Source organism: Penicillium pulvis, assembly GCF_028828015.1.
Source record: "Penicillium pulvis strain IBT 33274 chromosome Unknown scaffold_8_segment0_segment0, whole genome shotgun sequence".
Lineage (NCBI taxonomy): Eukaryota > Fungi > Ascomycota > Eurotiomycetes > Eurotiales > Aspergillaceae > Penicillium > Penicillium pulvis.
In genome coordinates, this window is record NW_026643080.1 from 3,900,898 (window position 1) to 3,926,201 (window position 25,304).

The 25,304-nt window shown below is 40.8% G+C and overlaps 6 protein-coding genes across 6 annotated transcripts; 2 read left to right on the top strand and 4 right to left on the bottom strand.

Annotated features, from left to right (window-relative positions):
• Positions 1–50: 50 nt before the first annotated feature.
• N7503_010890 (uncharacterized protein) lies at positions 51–2,254 on the bottom strand (the record flags this gene model as incomplete). The annotated part of the gene is made up of 10 exons (XM_057070436.1): positions 2,142–2,254; positions 2,051–2,080; positions 1,930–1,997; positions 1,660–1,876; positions 1,261–1,606; positions 1,126–1,207; positions 985–1,073; positions 646–934; positions 563–593; positions 51–508 (listed from the first exon to the last, which is right to left on the bottom strand). Exons 1-10 carry the CDS (start codon positions 2,227–2,229, stop codon positions 51–53), a joined length of 1,698 nt encoding a protein of 565 aa, XP_056917047.1. The 5' UTR covers positions 2,230–2,254.
• Positions 2,255–3,142: 888 nt separating this feature from the next.
• Positions 3,143–5,164, bottom strand: N7503_010891 (uncharacterized protein; the record flags this gene model as incomplete). Its single annotated transcript, XM_057070437.1, has 7 exons — positions 3,143–3,201; positions 3,249–3,350; positions 3,405–4,203; positions 4,258–4,422; positions 4,481–4,651; positions 4,721–4,951; positions 5,033–5,164. The coding sequence occupies 7 exons, from the start codon at positions 5,162–5,164 to the stop codon at positions 3,143–3,145; spliced, it is 1,659 nt and encodes a 552-aa protein (XP_056917048.1).
• Positions 5,165–5,618: 454 nt separating this feature from the next.
• On the bottom strand, positions 5,619–8,907 carry N7503_010892 (acetyl-CoA synthetase-like protein; the record flags this gene model as incomplete). The annotated part of the gene is made up of 4 exons (XM_057070438.1): positions 5,619–6,014; positions 6,066–8,242; positions 8,311–8,578; positions 8,632–8,907. 4 exons carry the CDS (start codon positions 8,905–8,907, stop codon positions 5,619–5,621), a joined length of 3,117 nt encoding a protein of 1,038 aa, XP_056917049.1.
• Positions 8,908–10,148: 1,241 nt separating this feature from the next.
• N7503_010893 (M20 family metallopeptidase) lies at positions 10,149–11,480 on the top strand (the record flags this gene model as incomplete). Its single annotated transcript, XM_057070439.1, has 1 exon — positions 10,149–11,480. The coding sequence occupies one exon, from the start codon at positions 10,149–10,151 to the stop codon at positions 11,478–11,480; it is 1,332 nt and encodes a 443-aa protein (XP_056917050.1).
• Positions 11,481–11,717: 237 nt separating this feature from the next.
• N7503_010894 (uncharacterized protein) lies at positions 11,718–12,755 on the bottom strand (the record flags this gene model as incomplete). Its single annotated transcript, XM_057070440.1, has 1 exon — positions 11,718–12,755. The coding sequence occupies one exon, from the start codon at positions 12,753–12,755 to the stop codon at positions 11,718–11,720; it is 1,038 nt and encodes a 345-aa protein (XP_056917051.1).
• Positions 12,756–13,960: 1,205 nt separating this feature from the next.
• On the top strand, positions 13,961–15,097 carry N7503_010895 (fungal specific transcription factor domain-containing protein; the record flags this gene model as incomplete). The annotated part of the gene is made up of 1 exon (XM_057070441.1): positions 13,961–15,097. One exon carries the CDS (start codon positions 13,961–13,963, stop codon positions 15,095–15,097), a length of 1,137 nt encoding a protein of 378 aa, XP_056917052.1.
• Between the last annotated feature and the right edge of the window lie 10,207 nt (positions 15,098–25,304).

The window sequence follows — 25,304 nt, forward strand, 5'->3', positions numbered from 1 at the left end:
GCTATACATTAGTCATATCATTCCGACTTGACTTCATACACGTATATACTTTACTCAACCGCAAACTTCCTCTCTGAAAACGCCTTGGGAATGTCGTCGCCCTCATTTTCATAGAATCTTCCCGAAGAAGTAGCGACGTCTGTAATCTCTTCGTCCTTGGTAATGGCAGAGTCGTAATAATCATCCTCAGGCGCCAGCTGTTCGCGTGCCAATCCCCTCTCTTTCACATCGCGCATGCTAGATGTTGGCCAGAATGTGCAAATCACGTAATAAGACACGAATGATGTTAAAAATGCGGTTAACCACGCAATATCCATGATATGTGCCGCTGAGCTGGAGACTTTGGCGCCCAGTTCACCACAGAATCCTGGGAAGGGAAGTGCAATGCCAATGAGATAGGCTATCACAGCTTGAATATTTACTCCACCGTGGTACCAGTAGTTTTTGTTCGCTTTTGTTGGGACAAATAGTGAAGCAATTGTGACATTGCCGCCCGTAAGGCAGAAATCTGCATATGTTAGTGAATCTCCTTCTAGACAAGGGCTTATTTGGAGTGTCTCACAATCGCAGACCATAATCGCAACAACGCTCGCCTATAGATAATTGTGAGTACTTGCATTGGGACACCTGTTGTTGAGCACGAACCATGAAAAGACCGTATCCACTAAGGAAGGTCTCAAACTTTGCTGCGGATGTCATAATCTTCCACGGGCAGGCTGCCCAAGCAAGGAACTGAACGATAAACTGGCCACGGCGGATGTTGAGGAAAGAGGGGAACAACATGGCTGAGTCGGCGCCGAAGGACATCATGTTTGCGGCGATGTTTGTTCCAAGGATCTGGACAAACCATGCAAAAGCACAGAGGAAAACTGCAAATCTGGTCTTTGAGGACCAGTACTCGTCCAATATCAGGCTCATCATGTCCCATTGATTCCTGTTTCAAATTAGTATCTATTTATACGAATCTGCAATGGAAGCTCATACCAAATATCAGTGCCGTACTTAGCATTGACGGCGCTGGTGGAAAGAATTCCCAGCGTAGCTGAGACTGTGACTGTTATTGGATTAACAATCTAAGAAATATCAGTAAGATTACTCTCAGCTTTCATTCAAGGCCGGGCTCACAAGCTGTGTCCAGATAGGCGCCCCGCGCGATCTCGCCCAGCGAGCATAATCCGGCTGGTTAGTGATCAAGGTTGCAGTGTTCCTGAGTATGGATCAGTATGAAAGCCCAAATAATGAGAGCAAATAGCAACGTACCCCAAGCCACTGTTGATTCCAGCCAGAATAAGCCAAGCAGTAGCACTGGACGATCGCGAAGAAGCGTTATACAAGCTTCCAATTTGGCCATTCGTATTCACCATAGCCCAAATGAACAAACCAAACATAGATGGTAATGAGACAATAGTCTTGAACCAGAAGAACTTCCGCAATTGATATGGTCGGAAATAGCAAAATGGAAGATGAACAAGCCAGCTGAGGAAAAATGCAAGCATAAGGGAAGTGGTGATTCCCGCACTGGCCGGAAGTCCATTGGGTATGTTGGTGAAGTTATGTCCGAAGATTGCTCGTAGCATATTGTGCATGTACTCGGCACCATAGTACACTGTGGAGTAATTAGTATCGTCATAGATCAAAATTAATTGCGTTTCAACTTACTTTGCACGGAATACCAGATTACGGCTAGGACTGCTCGCGCACCGACGAAGTAGTAACTTCCCCACATTCCGAAGACGCTGCGAGCGACACAAGGGAATCCAATGTGATACACGCTCGCTGAGCGGGAATTCAAGGCCATGGCGATCGAGGAAATCATTTGCGATACGAAAATTACGACGATGGATTGCCACCAATTAAGGCCGATGCCAATCATTGTCTTTCGTAAGTGTTAGATTATTTGTAGCTTCAGTGACGAGTGCAGTAGCTTACCGATCCCAGTGTCCAATTTGTGAAGGAAATCGACCAATAGAAGGTCACATAATTCCACCATCGCCAGGCTAGTCACCCTCGTTTAGCCTTATCACACATGAGGCGCAGGGGTTATGCTCACTTCTTTTTTCTGGTGGTGTAGGCAAGAGATCTGGGGAACGTTCAAGTCAGCCACAGGTGATCAAGGTCAGATTGACATTGTTTCTGGTTACCTTCATTGACCCACCGCGTATGTTCCATTGTCCCATCGACTTCCTTGAGTCTCAGGCTCTCCTGTGCCCATTTCAAATATCCCGACATCTTGACGTACGCGCGATGGCAAGGTACTCGAGATGCAAGAATTGAAGATCGGACAAGGACAGGAAATATTAAATGCCGACTGAACAGTTATCGCCACGAAAAGTGAGACCGCTTATCTCCGAATATTGGGCCATTTAGGTAGAACGGGGTAGCAGTGGCTGATAGCGTGAGTGGAGTTCAAGGAACTAAACAGAAATCCTTAGCCCCCATAGGTGATAAGGGCTGGGAGTGGTGGCAAGCTACAGGGGTTTATCCAATCATGATCTCGCATTTTTTGGGGAGAGTTTGACTTATGCGCAAAGCACACGACCCAAGTGCCCGGAAGAGGGGAATAATGGAACGATATTCGCGGCTCCCGTTCTTTCGCGTGTGACGCTATACTCGTTGAGTGCATCCCCGAGTTACTGGGGACTCCACTCATCGGCTTCCCATGCCAGATTGGCTCGTTTTGCCTCCACTTCGGTCCATCTCCACTCTACTTATCAGCAAGCTTTTATGGTTTAGAGTAGCCAGATCCTTCTTTTCTTGGGTTTGATTTTGGGTTTTTTTCTCTTCCGTGATGTTTATTTTAGTGCGTCGGGATGCTTCCGTAAGGCTCCGGTTGATTTACATGACTTTTTCTCATAGTAAAAATCATAAAATAAACCTTGATCACATTAAACTAAAGCCATGCCATGGTTAGCTCCCAAGTCCCCAAGTCCCCAAGTCTCAATTGAGTACACCGCTCATTTTGCGTTATTTTCGGCCGGAACACCATTCCTTCGCTGTATATCATTGATCCCACCGAGCCGAAACAGTTTTAGTGGAGGTAAAAAAGGGCCAATATGTTTTCCCTGGGCAGTGCCTGTCTGTTGTAGGGACTTGATTAGTCAAAGTGATCTACATTTAACGCTCGTGGGAGAATCTTTGTTTTCTACTTACCTCCCATAAATGAACCTTTGTTGCTGGTTCGCACGGCAGTACCGTAGGGTGCTGAATAATCAGTAAGGCATTGCAAAGAGGATGGATTTCACACATACCAATCAACGGAATGTTGATGCCAATCTGACCCACATTGACCTGGCGCTGAAATGTTTTCGCATGCTTTCCGCTCGTAGTGAAAATCGAGCAACCATTACCGTCTAGAATCATCAGTCCACCTCAGACTTTAACATAGTTACCCGATAGGATCTCACATTTATTTTGGTTGATAAGCTCAATCGCTTCATCCATTGTATCGGCTTGCATACATATGAGGACGGGACCAAATATCTCTGTCTGGTAGCATTCCATGTATGTTTCGACGCCAGATAGAATGGTGGGCCCAAGGAAATTCCCATTGGGATACATTGGGACGATCACATCTCGTCCATCGCACAGTAGAACCGCACCTTCTTCGGTGGAACGCTCGATGAGACCTGTGATTTTTGACTTCGCCTCTTTGTCAATTAAAGGTCCGATCTTGGTTCCCTCGTCACTGCCGTTTCCGACAGTCATCGACTTGGCAACTTCCACAAGTTTGGGTATCCATCGTGCGGTATTGCCAACAAATATCGCGACACTTAGTGACATACACCGTTGCCCCGCGGCCCCGAAGGCACTGCCCGCAATGGCAAAGAGAGTAGGCATCATTTCAGCATCTTCTAAAATGACGCCGTGGTTTTTGCCGCCACATTCTGCCTGCACTCGCTTTCCCGCTTTGCGTGCAAGGTCGTGAACTTGCTTCGCAGCTGACTCGGACCCCACAAAACTGATTGCTCTCACTAATGGTTGCAGAATGAGCATCTGTGACACCGAATGACCTCCGTGCACGAGGTTGAAAACACCAGGCGGAAACTCAGCCTTGAGAACGGCTTCGGCAAGGAGTGCTGGTACTGAAACAGCTCTTTCAGATGGCTTCAGAACAACAGTGTTTCCTGTAATGAGGGCATATGGGATAGACCATAGGGGGGTCATGAAAGGGAAGCTAAATGGCGTTATAGTTGTACAGACACCCTTGACAATGTCAGCTAATCTCTTTTCCCTGAAAGCGGTCTTTTTCTCACCTACCACTGGCTCATAGAATGTCTGGAGCATCGTAGGGTCGTTCCCGAGAAACATGCCCGCCATTTCAGGGCCAACAGAGCATGCAGCGTGGATACAATCCAGCCCTCGGTGGAATTCCGACTCTGCATCTTCTATTGTCTTGCCCACCTCACGGCACAAGCTCGTGACCTGGACTGGATTAATTCAAGTTACATTCAAAGAGCCTCTCTTGCCACACCAAACTTACAATAAGCGAAGACACATCCTTTAAAGTATCTATGAGCCGTAGTAAGTACTCCCGACGAGCCTGGAATCCTATACCCTCCCAATCCTCTTGGGCATCATTTGCAGCATTTACTGCATTTTGCACTTCTTGATGAGTGCAGCAAGGAACTCTGGATAGTAGAGCTTGGGTCGTCTTTGTAAAGGTTAGCTAGGAAAGCATGATACACATCGCCATCTCCTTTGTACTTTGTGATATCCTTACTGGATCCAGAATGCTAGTCCATTCCTTAGATCTGGACATAACCGGCTTGTTATTGATGAAGAGATGCGCCACGGCAGCGCGCGGCTGCGATGCAGTCGAACTTGGACTTTCGTCATAGGTCTGGCTGGAGACAAAATCCAGAAAGGCGTTGGAGCCTGCGCCTAGCTCGGCAAGCTCCGACAAGCTAGCCAATACCATCGATTGATCGTCCTGAGCGAATGTGGAGTCCCCCTTGAAATGAGTCAATTTGAGCCCCTGAGTGTGTTGACTCTTTTCAAAAGTCGCCTAGTCTTAAAGTATGGTTTGACATACCTCAACTAAATATGCGGGGAAATTGTCAAATGATGGGAGCATGGTGTCTTCATTAGCGATAACAGGGGTTCTTGAAGTTCGTGCGAACGGTGTGAAACGGGCCCCTCGTCGGGGTGCCACGGCTTTCGGCATGGCTGTGGTCCTTTTATTCGATTGGTTGATACATTCAGGGGAAAGGACGAAGATAAGCCTATCTTAGAGAATACTTGAAGGTTCATGTTCCGTGATTCGGGTCGACCCCTCACGAAACTGCGGGGAAGACGCTAATGCACGATCCGGTAGCTTGTATTGGCCACGTGATTTGTAGGCACCATCAAATCGCATCTTCATTTTGAATGTCGAGCTTGAAAAGTGAAGAATCCCCCAATTCACTGAGAACTGAAATCGTATTTAGTATCTCCCATCGACGAAGTACGTCACACTGTGTAATCGCAAATTACGGGCAAGGTGAAAGGGAAAAACCAGGAAGCGTAAGGAATAGTCTATTTTATCTTCTAACTTCTAATTTCTAATTTCTAATTTTCAACTTCCCAAGTAGCATATTATAGTATCCAGCCCCGTGCAAATAATGAAAAATAGCCATATTTCAGAAGTTCCACTGCTTCAGCCAATTTGACATCAATGATGCAGAGATAGGCTGAAGCGACTTCATCGTCTTGCTAGCTTCCTTCGTTTTCTGAACATCCAAAGCCACAGACATCGCGGCTTTAGTATCATCAACAAGGCCACGGTAGAAGCTGAGCAATTTGAGTGCAGGTTTCTCGGCCACCTCTGCAGTAGACGGATTCTGAATGCTTTCAAGTTCCGCTACCCAAGCGGCAAACTCGACCGGCTCGACGTTGTATTCTTGTTGTATGGTCGGAATGAGCGATTCCCATGAGGCCGTCTTGTAGTTTGTGAGATGGAAGACTGCGTGGGGGAGGTCGGACTGGTCTCCGTGACGTGTGTGAACAATGTCGGTCATTATTGAGGCGAGGGTGTCCTGAATTCGGTTAGCAACACCAAAAAGAATACAGGGTCAAGTAAAACTTACGACTGGGACCCAGTCCACCGGCATGGCTCCAAGGCGGCTAGGAATTTTGCCCAGTGCCTTTGACGTGGCGACGATTGTCGGGAGCCATTCGTGTGGGTTCCATTGTCCGCTCGCGGTTGTCGGTCCTGCAATTTGTCCAACGCGGTAGACTGTGGTGGGAACACGAGAACGACGAGAGGCTTCGAGGCAGATTCTCTCTGCAACATGTTTAGATTCACCGTATCCTTGTGGAAGAACGACGGAGCTGTTCTCCATGGGGATTTCTGGTACTAAAGGTCCCATCTCTGGTGTGAAGGAGCCCACTGTGCTGACAGAGGACACAAAGTGGATATGGGCGTTGTGCTTGCTCTTCAGACTGAAGTTAACGACGTTTCGAACTCCCCTAATGTGGGTCTCTTCGAATGACTCAACCGAGTGATTGAAGTCAACCTTCCAAGCGTTGTGAATGATGGTATCGACAGATTCGAGAAGCTCTTCATACTTGTCTTCACCCAGGCCGAAGTGAGCTTCTCCGAAGGATGTCGTCAAGAACTCGGTTTTGGAAGCCCAGTCATTGGCATCCACCAGAAGGCCCTTTTCTTCGAGGCCCCTTTTCTGCCTTTCTTCAGCGTCTGAGCGGTTCAGACAGTACACCTTGGAAATTGACGGATTCTCGAGCAGGATATGCAGTAGATATGTTCCGAGTGAGCCAGTAGATCCAGTCAGAATAACCGTTGATGGCGAAGCTGACTGCTTCGTGTTTTTGTGGCCACCTTCAGGCAGATCACTGGTGTACTTCTCCACCATCTTTTGAATCTTCTCATCACGAGGAACGGCTTCCTCGGACTTGCCCTCCACCATGTTGGAGATCACTCCCGCTAAAAGCTCCACAGTTGGGTTGGAGTAGATGGTTTGCGGGTTGATGGATCCTGGCTTCACCTTTTGCTGGAGATTCTGGATACCTCGCTGCAGCACCTTGGCCACCTGCATAGTCATCAGAGAGTCAAGTCCGAGGCTGTAGAGATCTTGGTTGATAGGGACCTCTGGTTTTTCCAAGACCTGTGAAATAATTTCACGGGTGTATTTCAGAAGGCCAGCCCTGTCCAAGCTCTCTGGAAGATGGTTATCAAGATCTTCCTCAAGGCCGGCTTGGTAGATTTCATTGATCTCCTTCTCGAAGTTTTGTAGAACAGATCGTCGCTTAACACTGCCTTTCGGTGTCCGTTCAAAGGTCTTTCCCCTGGGAGCAATTCCAATCCGGCTCTTCATCACTCGACCATGAGCAGCAATTGTTTGGTTTGCAGCTTGAACGGTAGGCCAGATCTCTTGGATGAAAGTCTTGATGTCCATCTCTGGGGTTCCAGTATATGGCTCTACCAGCAAGCCAGCCTGGAAACGGGATTGTCCAACAACAACAGCTTTGGCGACCAGATGGTGTCCCTCGATGATTGTCTCCATGGTTGTTGGGTTGAACTTTTCACCGTTGCTCAGAACGATGACATCGTCGATGCGGCCATTGAACTTCCAGAGATACGGCTTGGTGGGGTGCTGGTTGTACACGTCCTTGGTGCGATAAATGTCGAGGTCTGGGAAGGTGTGGAAGATGCCCTGTAAAGCCCGAGATTTGGGGTTACGCACAATGACCATTTCATAGAGCCCGTCACCCACACTTTGCATATCGATACCATAGCTGTCGTTCCATTCGAAATAGCTCCAATCTTCTCCGTCTTGGGGCACCATCGCTGCGATCCAGCCGATCTCGCTAGTTCCAATAACCGGGATCAACTGGGTGCATTGGCGTAGCCTGTCGCCAGTTTCTGGAGCGAGAGGGGCACCACCGAATCCAATGGACTTAAGTCGTTTGAAGCACTCCAGTGATTCTTCGGAGTGGCTCATATCCTCCAAAAGAGATGGCGGGAACAATCCAGTTGTAGGACGAGTCATTTGCATCATTTCGGTGAGATATTCCACTGATAAGGGCTTGTCGGGTCCGACCAAGGCAGGAACTTCATGCATAATTGAAAGGACAATGGCTAACAGTCCCATCAAGTGAAAAAATGGTGTTGTTGCCAAGGCAAGATCTTGTCGACCCAGGTTGATGTAAAGGTTTGGCTGACGACCTTCTGGCCAGGTCAAGCTATCCACGTTATCCAAGGCGCTCCAGAATCCGTTCGTAAGAGGCACCGGCTTTGGCATGCCTGGAAGATAGGATTGACCTATTAGTCTGGCGAACATCAAGAATATTAAATAGCACGATCAAGCTCACCAGTGGTTCCCGAACTGTGAATTATGCACATTGTTTCATCCTCAACTTCCTCATAGTTCTTCTCATAGCGGTAAGGGGTCAAGCCACTCTCGTCAGTTAGCATCAGTTTTACTGACGGGACTTGGAAGATCTCGAGATCAGGATAGAGTTCCTTCAACTCCAAGACCCGTGTGATTCTTTCCTCGGGAAAGAAGAACTTTGTGCATTTTAATTCCTTTAGCAAATGGATATGAGCTTCATCTGCGTTCCTTGTCGAGGGCAAAAAGGCCTAATGATCTTGTCAGCTTAAATGCAAAATCGAACTGTCTGTGGCGTGCATACCTGATGGCCAGTCTTCTGACAAGCGAGAACAAATACACAATACCGAACATCATTGCTTCCCATATACGCCAGCGTTTCTCGAGGGCCACCTGTACCAATTGTATTTTCAATCCATCGACAAAGGGTGTTCACAGCTTGGGACAATCCTTTCATCGTCAGGTTTTGGAAGCCATCGGAAAGCTCTGACCCCTTGGGGATGACGGCGAACAATCTTTCTGGATCAGCCTCGGCGGCGTGATCCACAATACTTGCCAACAGTCTCCGTCGCAGTGCCATGGTCGCAGTTCTATTCAATGAGATATTGGGTATTTGTTGAACAGGTGTCAAGACTGAGACTGAGAAGGAACTATCTGTGGCTCAAAGTTTGGTTCATCAGGGGCTTTGCTTTATACTTCACAGAAAGTATCATACGTGTGCCGATCCTCCGACTAGTACAAGGACCAGGATTTTGGAATGTTCTTCATGTGGGTAATTCGGTCTAAACATGGTCTGCAAGGTTCTAATGTTGGAAAGACTATCAAAAGGGCTCCACTTTCCACCCACCATCGGTGAACATTATTCCTATGCTTAATTTTGGTTTCATAAGTGTTCAATGCACCGTCCATAACTTCGGAACAGTACCCGATGTCGGCATTAAACCTGCATTATTAATGAGGCATATTGCCTAGTTTCACAGTAGTTTCACACGTCACTGATTCGTCAATAATTCAATTTTGGTTCCATGGATTTGATATGTTATATTTTTTGTAGACCGTCATTGGCTGCGAACGTTTGGAATTTGTCATAACCCAGAACTCCCGTTTAATCGTAAAATGATCTTTGTTACTGCTGCTTCTTGTTTTCCACGGTTGCTCCCGAGTATCTCGTCCCGTGTCCTTTCCCGCTTTGTGGCTTTCTGACCCCACTGGGCGTCCAAAGTCGATGGTTCGCTATTGTCTCCCCTTTCATAGTCATCATTTTGAAATAGTGGGAGCGCAGATCTTATCCAGATCAAGAAGTGAAGTCACTTTAGCGGGAATTCGGCATTCTGACCAAAGTTGCCGAAATCCGGATCACGCAGACAACGCACAGAGCTCAGGGTTGTATCAACAGAGTCACGGCATTTGGTTTCATAATGCTTCTATTGGCGCCACCTGTCATATCCTGTCGGCATAATGTTTCCTGATTCATACCGTTGACAAATTCCTCCAGATCTGCGCCTTTTCGGAACGATTGTCTCTGTATAATGGCTCTGGCAGTCGCTAGAGGGAAATGGATTATACATTCCTTATCTACATTATGCAACATGATACGAATAGAAACATTTATTGATTGACGCCATGTAGCGGATCGGCTCGCGTTGCTGATTACTACGGTGATTAGTCATGACGAGAACTGCTCGTACTTACTCCGCTTTAGCATCAACAACCAAGGGGATTTTCCATAGAGCCAACCTTCTGCTCACAAGACACAGATGCTAAAGCTTTAGAAGCACTCTTTCCTACTGAACCACATATTGTTTCCTACTTGGTACCCCAATGCAGCTCAGTTTGTATCTGGCGGCCGCCACGGCCGTCACCGTCGCCCAAGCTTCTCCGCACCCCCCACACTGGCAACAGCCGCTCCAGGAGACATCCCTCTCGCCCGCGCGGTCGGCCAGCCCTAATCACGAGCTATCAAACATTGAGGATGTTATCAGCAGCTCCCCTCTGCTCTCATTCCACCGGGAAATTATTGGAATTGAGTCCATCTCCGGGAACGAGCACGAGGTCGGCCTCTTCGTCGCCGAGTTCCTCGAGTCCAAGAACTTCACCGTCGTCAAGCAGGAAGTCGCCCCTGTGAAGCAAAAGCAGTCCAACGACCATAAAGCAGCCCCCAAACAACGCTATAATATCTATGCCTACCCGTCCTCTCTCGGCGAGCTGCCCTCCATCCTCCTCACCAGTCACATTGACACTGTCCCGCCATTCATCCCGTACTCCACCAGCGAACCTAAGTCGCAATATACTGCATTGGACTCCGAAGACATCCTTATCGCTGGCCGCGGTAGCGTCGACGCAAAGGCCAGCGTCGCCGCGCAGATCTTCGCTACCCTCGAAACCCTACATGAGAACCCTGACGCGAAACTCGGTCTCCTCTTCGTTGTCGGCGAGGAAATCGGCGGAGACGGTATGCAGACCTTCTCCAGCTCAGACTTGAACAAGAACAGCGCCTACCACACCGTCATCTTCGGTGAGCCTACCGAGCTCGCACTCGTCTCCGGCCACAAAGGCATGCTGGGCTTCGAGATCCTCGCTCACGGCAAGGCTGCCCACTCCGGATACCCCTGGCTAGGCCACAGCGCCGTCTCTGCTATCATCCCCGCGCTCGCAGTTGTCGACAACCTCGGCAATATCCCTGCTAGTGAGGGTGGGCTTCCATCATCCCCGAAGTACGGCCGCACTACGCTGAACATCGGTACCGTGAACGCGGGTGTGGCGACCAATGTTGTTCCGGCTAAGGCCCGAGCGGATGTTGCTGTGCGTCTTGCGGCTGGAACACCGGAGGAGGCGCGCGAGATCATTACTCGGGCCGTTGCGAATGCTACGCGGGATGTTGAGGCTGAGGTTGTTGTTGACTTCAGCCAGCACTCGGAATCTTACCCGCCTCAGGATATCGATACTGATGTTCCTGGCTTTAAGATTATCCCTGTTAACTATGGTACTGATCTGCCCAACTTGAAGGTTAAGGAGGGTGTGAAGCGGTACCTGTATGGACCGGGTAGCATTTTCGTTGCTCATGGCGATAATGAGGCTCTTACTGTGCGCGATATGCACGATGCGGTTAATGGATATAAGAAGCTTATTGATGCTGCCCTGGAGAGAGAGTAGAAGGCAAGCTCTCATCTAACAATAATTTAGGACTTTTCGGGGTATCTTAAGCTCGTATATAGACTAATGTCCTGCTTTATGCAGACTTAAATGTACCTACATGGAATATGAGAATAGCAATTTCGGTTTTTTTTCTCTCGCTGCGAGATTTCTGATTAAGATGAAGAAATGAGAGACCAATGTATTTGCTCTAGCAGTGACTTCCATCGGAAGACACACCAATAATAAACCTTGGAATCATAGGTATTCGGGAGGCGCTATAGGAACTTCCTCATACCTCGGAGGATGTCTTTCCAAGACTGCTGGTCCTATATCCCTGTCGTTGCATCCGCCAATAAACAATGGGAATGACGCGTTAAGAGCTACGCGTATAGGCTTGCGATCGACAAGAGTCATGGTACTCCGCTCAAACGTGTCCTCTCCCGTTAACAAGTCAAGCTTCAACCGATGCTCAACCGTCATCACCAGCTTTTCCTTCGTAGTGGACATGTAATATTCCAGAAGGTCCGGGGGTAGCGTCCTAGGATTCAAATGCCCTGGGTCAAAGTCATAGCAAGATAAGTCTGTCCTTTGTGCTGGGTTGGCATTTTCTGGAATCGTGAATCCGAATAGAACATCCACAGAGCCGCTGCGATACGCGTCGCACTGTTGTGTTCCAGGGGACTTCTCAATTATTTTCCAGTGGCTTTTCTGTCTTACATTGCAGATTTCGCGTATAAATACACGCTCAACTTCTTGGTTACTTTCGTCAGATTTGACAAGGAATCTCGTGACTTCTTCTACCCGGCACCGAATTCCTCTGACTGTGGGACATTTCAACTCCGATGCACGTTCTCCACGGGTCGTTGGATTTCGGAGCTTGATATTCATAGAGAAGGAGAGATCAGACTTCGTTCTCGAATGGAGGTGTTGCGAGAGACTGATCTCAGTGACCACCTTGGAATTTGGATAGGATCGTGCATATTCAATAGTTGGCTCATCTGAGATGCCTTGACGGTATAAGTGGATGGGCTGCCTCTTGCTTGTAATGGTATCATTCTCGGCCATCACGCATGCAGTGAGGTCGTAGGAAATCTCGCCGAGGTTTGTTGTCACAGACCCGGGTATATCGACTGAAATCGGGATTGTGAATGGGATTTGGATGTTTTGGCTTTCCGTGGACGAGCCATTAGTTTGGCTATATAGAATTGGCAGAATGTCTTCTGTAACCTCTTCTATTGTGGAACACGTTCTGTTCACCTCTGCGGGTTCTGTCTTTGTAAAGCGCCGGCGCATGTATTCCAATAGTCCTTGGCTCTGGCATGTGGTGGGTGGGTTCGGATTAGACGTGATGATACGAATGAGTTGCACTCTGAGTTGCGTGGGAGCAATGGCGTTAAATCCTTGAGGGGGTTGAAAGCAACAATTCCATTGATTGGTCGACAATAGCTGTCACCTTGGAAATTGAAGTATAGGTTATGTGATTTGGGAGACACAATATATAGTGAGGAGTCCATGGTTGTAGAAGAGATTTGTTATTTTGATAGAGACAGTCCATCTTACATTCGGAGACGAGGCCGCTTTATTCTAACAGTACGTAGCCGAGGGTAGCTCGACTGGCGCATTTGGCGAGAGTAAACTCGCTGCTTCATAATCACCAATGATGGCCTCGATGTACGCTAGCCCCAATATGGCAAGAAAAGTGCGGAATTAAAGTTTACTGTGGGGCTATGAGAAGCTTGCAATCAACCTTTGGGCCTTCACAGTTCTAGTTAATCAAAATCTCTTCTTACTATTCCTTGCAGTGAAAACGCAGTGGCAGTCATCGTGGCGATTGGGTCATGTGATTGCGAGAGTTCATCACGATCCTGAGAAAAGAAACACATCTCATCCTCCCATCATCTTATAACATCGTCGAACGTCATCGACCCCACTTTTGAACATACAACATTGTGGCGGCTCTTTCTTGACGCTGATTGATCACATTTCGACGTATATTTCCCGCATAGTCTTTTCACACGTCTGAGACCTCGATATCTTGGCAATAAGCCCTGCTTCTATTGATTTGATGGATACACACGCTACCAGTCTTTTGGGTAACCCAGATGTCCACAGATCTTCCTGGTAGCACAAGTGCAGAGAAAGGTACTTCCCTATATACCCATTCGCCATTGGCATGATCTAACCAAGCATAAGACTGCCCAAAGTGCAGGACAAGACGCATCAGTTGTGATCGGACCTTGCCAAAATGCAGAAAATGCATTGCCCGGGGCTTTGAATGTCCTGGCTATGGGTTCATTCTGAGATGGAACCAGGGTGTAGCCAGCAGGGGTAAATTAGCGGGTAACAAGTTGCCAGTACGAAGGTCAATCGTTAGCGGCACCGGCGGCACTGGCGGCATCGTCTCGCACTTAAAGCAGCCAAATGATCCACACCGAACCGTGAGGTTGGAGCAGAATCCCGCATCAATCCCTCGAGGACCAAGCTCTCAAATTGACCATATGACTTTGGAATTGATGAATCATTTTCATCGGAATATTACTGGGAAACTTGCTTGGGTTGATCTTCCAACTAATCCATGGAAACAAGTCATTATCCCTCTTGCCTGGGCATCAAAGACAGTCCTGCACGCTGTGTTGGCACTTTCATCCGAAGACATGGCTTCAAAATTCGAGCAAAGCCACCCTCGCTGTCATTATTTACAACGCGTTTCCTTGTATCTGCGAAATCAGGCTTTAGCTTCATTGGCGGAGCAGATTGGCCGTATGAGACAGGATCCTTCTTCGGGACTTGATCCAATCCAAACGCAATACGCTCTAGCGTCAACACTAATATTATATAATGTGGAACTGCTCGGAGCAGAGTCTCTTAAATGGAGAATGCATCTTCAGGCTGCAAGAGTGATCCTACAGTGGAAAGAACAAGCCTTTCCCCATCCTGTCCTCTCGGATGAGATTGATTCATTTCTTCTCTACGAGCAGTACTATGCGAGTGTCTTTGCTGGTCTTACAACTTTCGATACACCACCAGACTCGGAGAAGGTCATTCAATATGCGGATAGCACTGCCATCTTCAGCGATTTCGTGAACATCATCAACCGAGTCACTCGGACTGAGCGGCTGCAGTATGGACGCAAACATACACATGATCCAGCTTTGCTTGAAACCATGATTCAAGAGCTAAACGAAGCGAAGTATCGGATGGCCCAATTTGGACACATACTCCCCTTTCAGACTGAAAATGCACGCATAAGCTTCATGCATCTTGTCTGCATCTTTCATCATGCTAGTTTGATATACATCTACCATGTGTTGATGGATGACCCCTCAACCTCCAAACTGCAAGCCTTGAGAGACTCGATCCTGGATCATTCGTTATCTCTCCCTGATAAACGTGCTTTTGCTTGTGATTTGGTGTGGCCTCTGTTTATTGCAGGAACGGAATGCCGAGATTCACTAGAAAAACAGGAGATTGTGGCTCATGAGATTGAAGTCGTGATGGCAATTAGTGGTACTTTGGATCGACGTAAAGTGTTGTCGTTCTTACGGCAGTTCTGGTCATTGGGGCAAAATAGGAGTATTACTTGGATTCAACTTATGAGGGAGCAGGGTCCAGATTGTCAGATGTTGATCCTATGACGTATTATCATATATCAATACCTTTAATAAACCTAAAAGTTGCAAATAAGACATAGTAATGGTTCTCGTATCTCAAATTCTTTTATTCAATTACTGGGTCATTGTTACTACCTCATGATGACGAGTTCATCTCTAATTGTTTATCCAAATAGGAGCTGACTAACCTTGGTCTGAAAAGGGCACAGCAAATCACTCTTTGGATTCGCGCACTACCCCAAAGCCAAAGGAGGTTACTACCCCAGACTTCAAAGGAGCCTTGTACTTCCATTGGATGTCAGAGAGGCGGGATAATATGTGAAGATGCAGAAAAGCATGCTGCTTCTAGTAAGTTTCCAAATAAGCGCACGTCTTAGGTCAGAGAAATGGCTGCAAATATTTCTAGACGGTCATTATCGCCTGACTATTAAAGATTGGCTATGAGACGAGCAGAGAACAAGCTGCGAATTATGTCTTCTGATTATTCGTTGTTGGCTAAAGATACATCTCACCACACAATATATTTATTTTCATGCATCCCAAATTTTGTGAAGGAAATCATTATGATAAATAATTGTCACACGTCTTGACCACTAGGTGGTGTGCTGACCAAGCCTCCTGTCTTGGTTAGCCACACTAAATTGTCAACCCACACTAAATTGTTAATATTTACACTTTTTGAGACCTTCTAGCGTCACACCTTCTGTATCTACTATATAGAGTGGTTTTCTATTATCTCCTATAACCTATCCCTCGAGATCCTCGTTTTCTTTATTTTGGTCTAATCTTTGCGGAGTTGAGACCGAACCTTGTATAGCGGCCTGGAGCATACATATATGCTCTATTCTCTTCTCTTCTTTGTTACGCTTCTAAATTCGCTAATTAGTATCTAAAGGTGTTAAAGTAGTAAGACTTGATAGCTGTTTTTAAGTCCTTTTAGTCTGAATTAGACGTTGACGGGCTTAAATTAATAGCAATTTTGTTATGGCATATCTACAAGAAGGCCCGTAGAAGGGTCGAAGAATAGGCGTATAAGGACCTAAGAACACTTCTACGTGCTATAGTTCCGCTATATAACGGAACTGGCTAGAGAAAGGTTAACCTGGGATCTCGGGTAATCTGATTAGATAAGCCGCATATTAAAAGTAGAATTATGGAGAACACCCCTAGAGTTCTCTAGTGATTATATTATTATTAATATCAATCCCTGTAGTATACTTGTATGCTGCTTGTGTTATCACTCTTATCTAATTCAACCCCTAGATATTAGTCCTAATATTATAATCACTTCTTAACCTAGACTTGACTGGTAATATGAAGAACTCGTAAAGAACGAAATATTGTATAATACGCGAAACCGTGCAACGCGAAGCGAAGCACTAGATAACCCTATAGAAGAGTAATAAGAGGTAACTAGAGTAGGAGAATACCTCTATCTAGAAGCGTAGGAATCTATAACTAAGGATATAGTCCTAGTAGGAGAACCACCTAATATAGACCTTAGCCTAATATAGGTGAACCTTAAGGCCGCCTATACCTAAGTAGAACTAATAGAGGACGCCACTATAATAGAGTATAATAAATAAATAAATATATAAGAGGCTATAGAAAACTCTAAGGAGGTCATAGACTAGATCCTAAAGACCGCTATAGCGGCTAGGAAGCTAGAAGAGGTTAAGATCCTCCTATAGTACTAAAGATAGGTAGTAGAGGCATAAAGAGAGATTAATAACCTTAAAGTAGAGGCCGCGGAGTAAGAGAATATATATAATACCCATAAAAGAGGACGATCTCTAGTATAGTATCCTATAACTATACTAATTAGATTAAGAATATCTTCTCTAATAACTACTACTAATACCCTACTATAGTAAGAGTAGAAGTAGGACGATATACTAATACTAGATATAGAGGAGCTATAGAATAAGCTTAAGGCTATAGACCTAGAGAAAAAGGTACTAATACTACTAAAATATATTAAACCTTTTACTACTAATACTATAAAAGAATAGGCCCTATTTAAAAGTGGACTAGATATTTACTTTAAATAGCACTAAGGCTACTATAAGCTATAGTATAAAAAGGTACTCTAAGCCTCTACTCTCCTTAAAGATAAGCTAAGAGTATAATAGAGAAGATATATTAAAGAAGAGGAGAAGAAGGACCTAGAGCGAAGGTTTACCTAGTAAGAATTTAGTAACTAGTATTATAACCTTATTATAGACCTAGTAACTCGCTATACTAATATACTATAGTAGTAGTATAGTACTAGGTAGAGATATAACTAATTAGTTATAGATTTCTCTATATACCTAATAAATATCTATGCGTCGCTACTTATATAACTAGAAGAGTACTAGTATATATAGAAGCTAGTAAATATAGTAGTGCCTAAGCTATAGATAGAGCTTATAGATTACCTAGTCTAGGGAGATATATATAAAGCCATATTATAATACCTATAGTCCCTAGAATCCTATATACTAGCGAGAAAGGTAAGTATTAATAAAATAAGATATTATAGAGAACCTATCTAGAACCTATAGTTTAGGGGCGTAGAAAGAACCTATTAACCTAGGGGATAGCTAAGAGTAAGCTAATACTTAACCCTATACTCTCTAAGATAGGGAGAGAAACATAAGTATAATAGTAGCCTATTTATTAGATATACTAACTATAGTAAGCGGGGATACCTTATATTAGACTACTACTTTACTAGTAGTAAACTAGATATAACTAGTTAGATAGAGAAGTAATTAAAAAAATAATTCGCCTAGTATTCCTTACTATAGTAGCACTAGGTATTAACCTAAAGAATAAATAGATAATAGGTCTAGTACTAGTAGTAGAAGCTAAGATCTTTATCTTAAAGAAGAATAGTTAAATAGTATTTATATTAGTAGACTATAGAGTATAGAAAAGCTTCATAAGCTAGAAATAGATAAAAGAGAACCTATAAGATATACCCTCTAAACTAAGAATTATAGAAGCGATCAACAGGCACTAAATATAGTTATATAGGACCTATAGAATCACACTTAAACTTATAGATAGTAAGGGAATCAAGAAGAAATATATATAAATATTTAAAGTAGTTAATATATAAGGGTTTAACCTTATATTAGGGTATAATTAGTTATAGCTTATAAACCTAGAGATAGACTAAAGAATAGAAACTTAGAAGTTTAAAGAGAAGAAGAAGACTAACCCCTAGATAGAAGAACTATCTACTAAAGAAACTATAAGAGAGATCCTTAGAGGAATACCCTACTCTCTTATTTATCTATAAATTAGTGGAGAAAAGACTATTAGACTTAAAGTAATAAGCCTCATAGAAGAGAAGTAACTCCCTAGCGTATATATAGACTATATAGACGTCTTTAATAAAGAGAGAGTAGGTATCCTACTAGATTATATAGAATATAATTATACTATTAAACTATAGGCCAAAAAATAACCCCTATATAAGCTAATCTACTCTCTATTAAATAAAGAGTTAGAAGCACTATAAGAGTATATCAATAATAACCTTATAAAAGGGTAGATTTAACTATTAAAGAGCCTAGTAGGAGCTCCTATACTATTCGTCCTAAAGAAGGGAATAGATAAGCTATACTTATATATTAATTACTAAGGACTTAATAAGATTATAATTAAGAATAGATACCTACTCCCACTAATAGTGGAATCCTTAGATAGACTAGTAGGATTAAAGATATTTATATAGCTAGACCTCTAAGATATATATCACTATATATAGATAAGAAAAGGAGATAAGTAGAAGACCATATTTAGAATAAGATATAGATACTTTAAGTATAAGATAATACCCTTTAGATTAGTAAATATACCTACTATATTCTAAGTATATATTAACTAAGCTCTAAGTAATATACTTAATATCTATGTAGTAGTATACTTAGATAATATCTTAATCTTCTTAAGAATAGAAGTAGAATATATTAAATATATATAGAACGTCCTTAAAAGACTAAGAACCTATAAGCTATACACTAAGCGCTTAAAGTATATCTTCTATATAGACTAAGTAAGCTTCCTAGGATTTATTATATTAATAATAGGGATATCTATAGAGCTAGACTAAGTAGAGAGTATTATAGCCTAGCTAGACCTATAATATATCTTTAATATTTAGTAATTCTTAGGATTCGCTAACTTCTATTAAAGATTTATTAAGAACTACTTAAAGAAGGTAATACTACTAAACGCGCTAGTATATAGAGAAGGCGCGTATAAGAAAGGTAAGAATAAGAAGATACTAGGCTTTATATTTATAGAAGAAGCGAAGAAGGCTTTTAAAGACCTAAAATACTACTTTATAGAAGTACTATTACTAGTATATTTTAACGCGGACTTAAAAACCTATATAGAAATAGATACCTTAGGATATATAATTATAGGCGTACTATCCTAGCTATATAAAGATAGGTAATAGTACCTAATCGCATTCTTTTTAAGAAAGCTTATAGATATAGAGACACGCTATAAGATATATAATAGAGAACTACTTACTATAGTTAAAGCTTTTAAGATATAGAGATACTATCTAGAAGGGAATAAGCATGTCGTTAAAGTCCTAATAGACTATATAAACCTACGACCCTTTATAATAATAAAGGAGCTAAGTAGAAGATAAGTAAGATAGATAGAGAAACTCGCTATATATAACTTTATTATTAAATATAACCCTAGAACGAAGAACCTAGTAGATACCCCTAATTAAAGACCTAACTATAGATAAGATACGTAGGTAAGTATAGACTATATCTATAATAGTAAGCTATTATAAAGGCTATAGGAGAGTCTATAGACCCCTAGGAATAAGAATAGGAGTATAATAATAGCTACCTTATAAATAATAGTTATATAAGCTAAGCTAAAGATACTTAGGCCCTAAGCTAATTAATAAAAAGGCTTAGATAAGTACCCTAAAGCTAGTGGAATAGTTAGTCTAGAATAACTCTCTATCTAAGTAGAAGTAATAGTAGTGTCTATAGGAGAAGGTATACTTAATATAAACCTTAGGGTCTCTATAGTTAACTATATTAAAAATATATAAAGAATAGATATATAATACTTAAAAGTCCTCTAGAAGATAGAGTATATAAGGGGAATAGTAAGATATAAAGGTACGCTATAAAGTCGTATAAGTAATAGACTCCTTAGGTTTAATTAGAGGGTCTTTATCCCTTAAGATCCTATACTAATTATAGAAATTATAAGAATATACTATAATAACCCCTAATTAGGATATTATAGAGTAAGAAGAACTATAGTAGTAATAAAAGTAAAGTACTACTAGTATAGAATAACTAAGTAAGTTATAGAATATATATAAGAATATAATATATACTAGAAGAACGCTATATATAGATACCTATTATATAGTTCCCTTAAACCCTTACTAGTTCTATAAGGACCTATAGAATAGTAGAGCTATGATTTTATTATAGGACTACTACTAATAAAGTAGGATAGGAAAGTCTATAACGCTATACTAGTAGTAGTTAATCTATTTACTAAATTTTTAGTCTATATCCTATATAGAAAGGATATTAACGCTATAATACTAGTATAGATATTCTATAATAAACTTATACTATAGCTAGATATACTAAAGAACCTTATTAGTGATAGAGAAAATGTCTTTACTAGTAAATTCTGGTTAATATTCTACTACTATCTAGTAATAGAATATCGCCTATTAATAGTATACTACCTATAGATAGATAGATAGATAGAATAATAAAACTAGATAATTAAGTACTACTTAAGAAACTATATTAATTAGTACTAAGATAACTAAGCTAGATAGTTACTACTAGTATAATATATCTATAATAGAATAGAGTATAGTATACTTAGGATATCGCCTATAGAAGCGCTTATAAACTTTAAACTAGACCTATAAGGAATAGTAGAAGAATACCCTAGAGATAAATATAAGGATATAAGGTTATAGGTTAAAGAGATATAAGAAGTTAGAAAGACGCTTATATAACGCCTATAATAAGCGAAGGACGCTATAAAAAGAGGCTATAATAAGAAGTATAAGAACCTTAAGCTCTAAATAGGGGACTAGGTACTTATATAGGGAAAATACCTTAACTTAGGTAGACTATACCTAAAGCTTAACTACTACTATATAGGCCTATTCTAGATTAGGAAAAAGATTGGGAAATAGGCGTATAAGCTTATCTTAACGCCTATATTCTAGAAGATCTACCTAGTATAATATATATTAATACTAGAACTATATAAAGGCGAGCCTATAAGAGGCGAAGAAAGGCTAGACCTAGTTAAAGTTAATAGATAAGATAAATAGGAAATTGAGAAGATCCTAAGTAAGAAGAAGCTTAGAAGAGGCCTATAATACCTAGTCTAATAGAAGGGCTATAGAGATATAGAAAATATATAGGAACCTTATTCTAACGTTAAGAACACTACCGCACTAGATATCTTTAAGAAAGTATAAGAATTAAGATCTATAAAAAGAATAAAGAAGAATAGAATAACTATAGAAGTATAAAGAAAGATTAAGAATAAGAAGATAAGATAAATAGTCACTAACTTAGTGAAAAATTCACGAAAATTAGGACTATTTAAAGAAAATTTTCCTTCTTCTCTTCCTCTTTCCTTTATATCCCTCTAAGGGGCCTATCTAGAAAACCTTAGATAGGCGGTTAAAGAACTAACTAGGTAGGTAAACTAGTAAAGAAGTAGCTCCTAGAGAGAGTAAGAAAAGAGCTATAGGGTAAGCTAATATTACTAAGTAGAAAGAGCTCTAGAAAGGAGTTATAACTTATATATAATAAGCTAAGCGGGAAAAGTATCTAAGAAGAAGAAAAGGTACTAGTTAAGGAACTTAACTATAATACTAGGTAGCTAATAGCCCTATTATATACTAGAAAAGATAAAGAAGTAATAAGATAAGCTAGCCTACTAAGAAGTATCTAAGAAGAAGAAGTGCTATTTAAAGATAGAAGAACCCTAGACTTATAAACTAAGTTAATAACTAGATAACGCGCTATTAATATAGATATAACTCCCTAAGATAATATATAGAGATAAGAAGACTGTACTCTAGTACCTAGGAGAAGAGTATAAAGAAAGAACTTAAAAGTACTTAAAACTAGATTAGGGAACTATATAAGCTAGTAGTAGAACTATATAGGAATAGAAGTAGGAGGCTTAGGAAGAAGCCTTAGAGATACTCTAAGCTATAATATAAGTAGATATATAAGAGTAGCTACCCTTATAAAGTGAGGAGGTAAGCGAGCTAAAGTATAAAGGAAATATAGAGAATTAAGAAATACTTAAATACTATCCTTAAAGAACCCCTAGATAAGAGACTAAGTAGGCGAAAGTAAGTAGAGATATACTAAAAGTGGCTAACCTATCTTTAAGAAACCTATACTATAGTTATTATAGATAAGATCTTAATAGATAATAATAGTATAAGCCCCTTCTATAATATATATAGGAGAAAATAAGAGGATAAGTATAGGATAAGTAGGTAGAAGCGTTAACGCTACCCCTATAGCTCTATAATATCTACTATCTATGGCCCTTATAAGAGTAAGACTTAAATAAACTCTAGCCCTAGAGATAGAAATAATAGAAGTGAGTACTTAAGAATAGAGAGAAGCTAAAGGAGGAGGTAGAGATAGAATATATATAGGATAGATAGGCTCTAGACCTATAGCACTAGATAAGATAGCCTTAGGAAGACGCGCTTAAATACCTTTAAACATAGAGTAAAGAGCCTTATAATAAGCTTACTTAGTAGTAGTTCTAGAAGGAGCTAGAATAGTAGTATCTATATATAGATTAAGATAAGTATCTATCTATACCTAGTTAGTAAGGAGGCTATATAGAAGAGTAGAATAAGAGAATAATATACTTATAAGTAGACTTAATTTAGCCTAGTATAACGCGTATAGCGATTACTAGTAGCGTTAGGAATATAGTAGATTAAATAACTACTAATACTACTAAGATTATAAATATACTATATATACTAAGCGGTAGCTAGGTTAGTAGGATTAATATATATAGGAACGCTAAAAGTCGAAGCTATAAGATTAGCCATAGTAGAAGATAAGAGAATAAGAAAAGAAGAATAATTATATAAGCGAAGAATCTATATATTATACTATAGCGTGATTAAAGAATAATATATATTATATAAAATAATAATAAAGACTCGAACTAGATAAAGGAAATATCTATATATTAATATAATAAAGATAATTCGAACCTAATAGAACCTATATTAAATAGCCTAGAGAGTCCTAGCCTATAAAGGAAGGAGATAGTGTTATAGTATATCTATAAGAAGGCCCGTAGAAGGGTTGAAGAATAGGTATATAAGGACCTAAGAATACTTCTACGTGCTATAGTTCCGCTATATAATAGAACTAGCTAGAGAAAGGTTAACCTAGGATCTTAGGTAATCTAATTAGATAAGCTATATATTAAAAGTAGAATTATAGAGAATACCCCTAGAGTTCTCTAGTGATTATATTATTATTAATATCAATCCCTATAGTATACTTATATACTACTCGTGTTATTACTCTTATCTAATTTAACCCCTAGATATTAGTCCTAATAAATTTCCTCTCTAGCTCGTTAGTATATTCCGCGTTAATAAGCTAGCTAGTCTAGTAGTGCTTAAAGTCATATTTTAATTAATTAATCTCTTTAGTGTGATCTTTAATTTGGTCTAATAATTTTCTAATATATTTTTCGAGTTTATTTCCTATATAGTTAAGCTTTTTAACTATTTATAGTAGTATATTAATAGATAAAGACTATGGTTCTAGTATATAGCTAAATAACTTAAGAATTAGGTCGTTTTAATACCTTTTATCCCATTTTTTTTAGATTAGTCTAATAATTTTGTTAGGATTAAAGGGCTAAATTCCTATATCTTAAAACGCGCTTTAGATTATATATACATTTATTACTTATTCTTAGATTATAGTAATATCCTTAAGAAATTAACGCTTTATTAAATTAGGTTAGAACTATATATTTATAAGCGAATTTTCCTTCTAGAAATACTATTTTAGACTTAAAAATAGCTTTTGATCTAAAGGTTAAGTAAAATAGGATATATAGGGTCGAAAGCTAATTAGAATGATCTAATTTTTTTCGTAAAAATCGAGGAATTTAAAGGTTAGATAGGATCTATGCCTATTAAAGAAAAGCACGCGTTTTCTATCGATCCTAACGCGACTTTTCGTATTCTTATAGAATATATAAAGCTATTTAAGGGTAAGTAGATTAGACGACTAGCTATTTAGAGAAACTTAAATATTATAGCGCTAATTAAGCGCTAGGTTATTATAGAACTAATCCTCTATATATATAGAACCTTTAAAGATTAAATATAGGACTATAATCTAGCTATCTATAGTAATATACTTAACTAAGGTAATAATTTAATCTTAATCTTTCGCGCTAAGCTTCTCTAAGCTATATTAATAGTATATTATAACCTTTTAGGGTCGTTCTTAACCTAATTAGAACCCTATTTTATCGAAATTATAGATATTTTTTAGACTAATATCTTTAATCTAACCTCTTATGTGTTTAAACTAGGTTATTAAACGCGAGATATTCTCTAATTTGAGTCTCTTCTTATCTATAGGCTTCTGTTTGATCTAAAAGAACCCTTCTAGAAGACGTTGGACGAATCGACTAGACTATATCTTACTAATTAGAGGTTATTAAGAATATGCTAATATCGAATTTATATAACGCTTAATATCGTGGAGTATATAAGGTGCCTATAGATCGTTAAGCTATTTAATATATCGGATTAAAGTAGCTTCTTATACTATATTTAGCGCTCTTTAGTTCGATCTTTTAGATCTAGGTTTTCCGCGATCGTGGAACTGGCGGAGTAGCGTTCGATATAGAAGGTTGAACGACCGGGCTAAATCCGATATATTAGGTTTGGATTGGTCAGAAACGGTAGCTAGGGCACGCTGGTAGCGAATTTCGAGTTCGGAAGACATATTTAACGTATTCTGGTGGAAAGTTGGGATGGAAAGGGAAAAAAATGACAATTTAGTGTGGGTTGACAATTTAGTGTGGCTGACCAAGACGGGAGGCTTAGTCAGCACACCACCTAGTGGTCAAGACGTGTGACAATTACATTCAAAGTATTACATAAGGCATAGTGTTCGGATTTCAATGT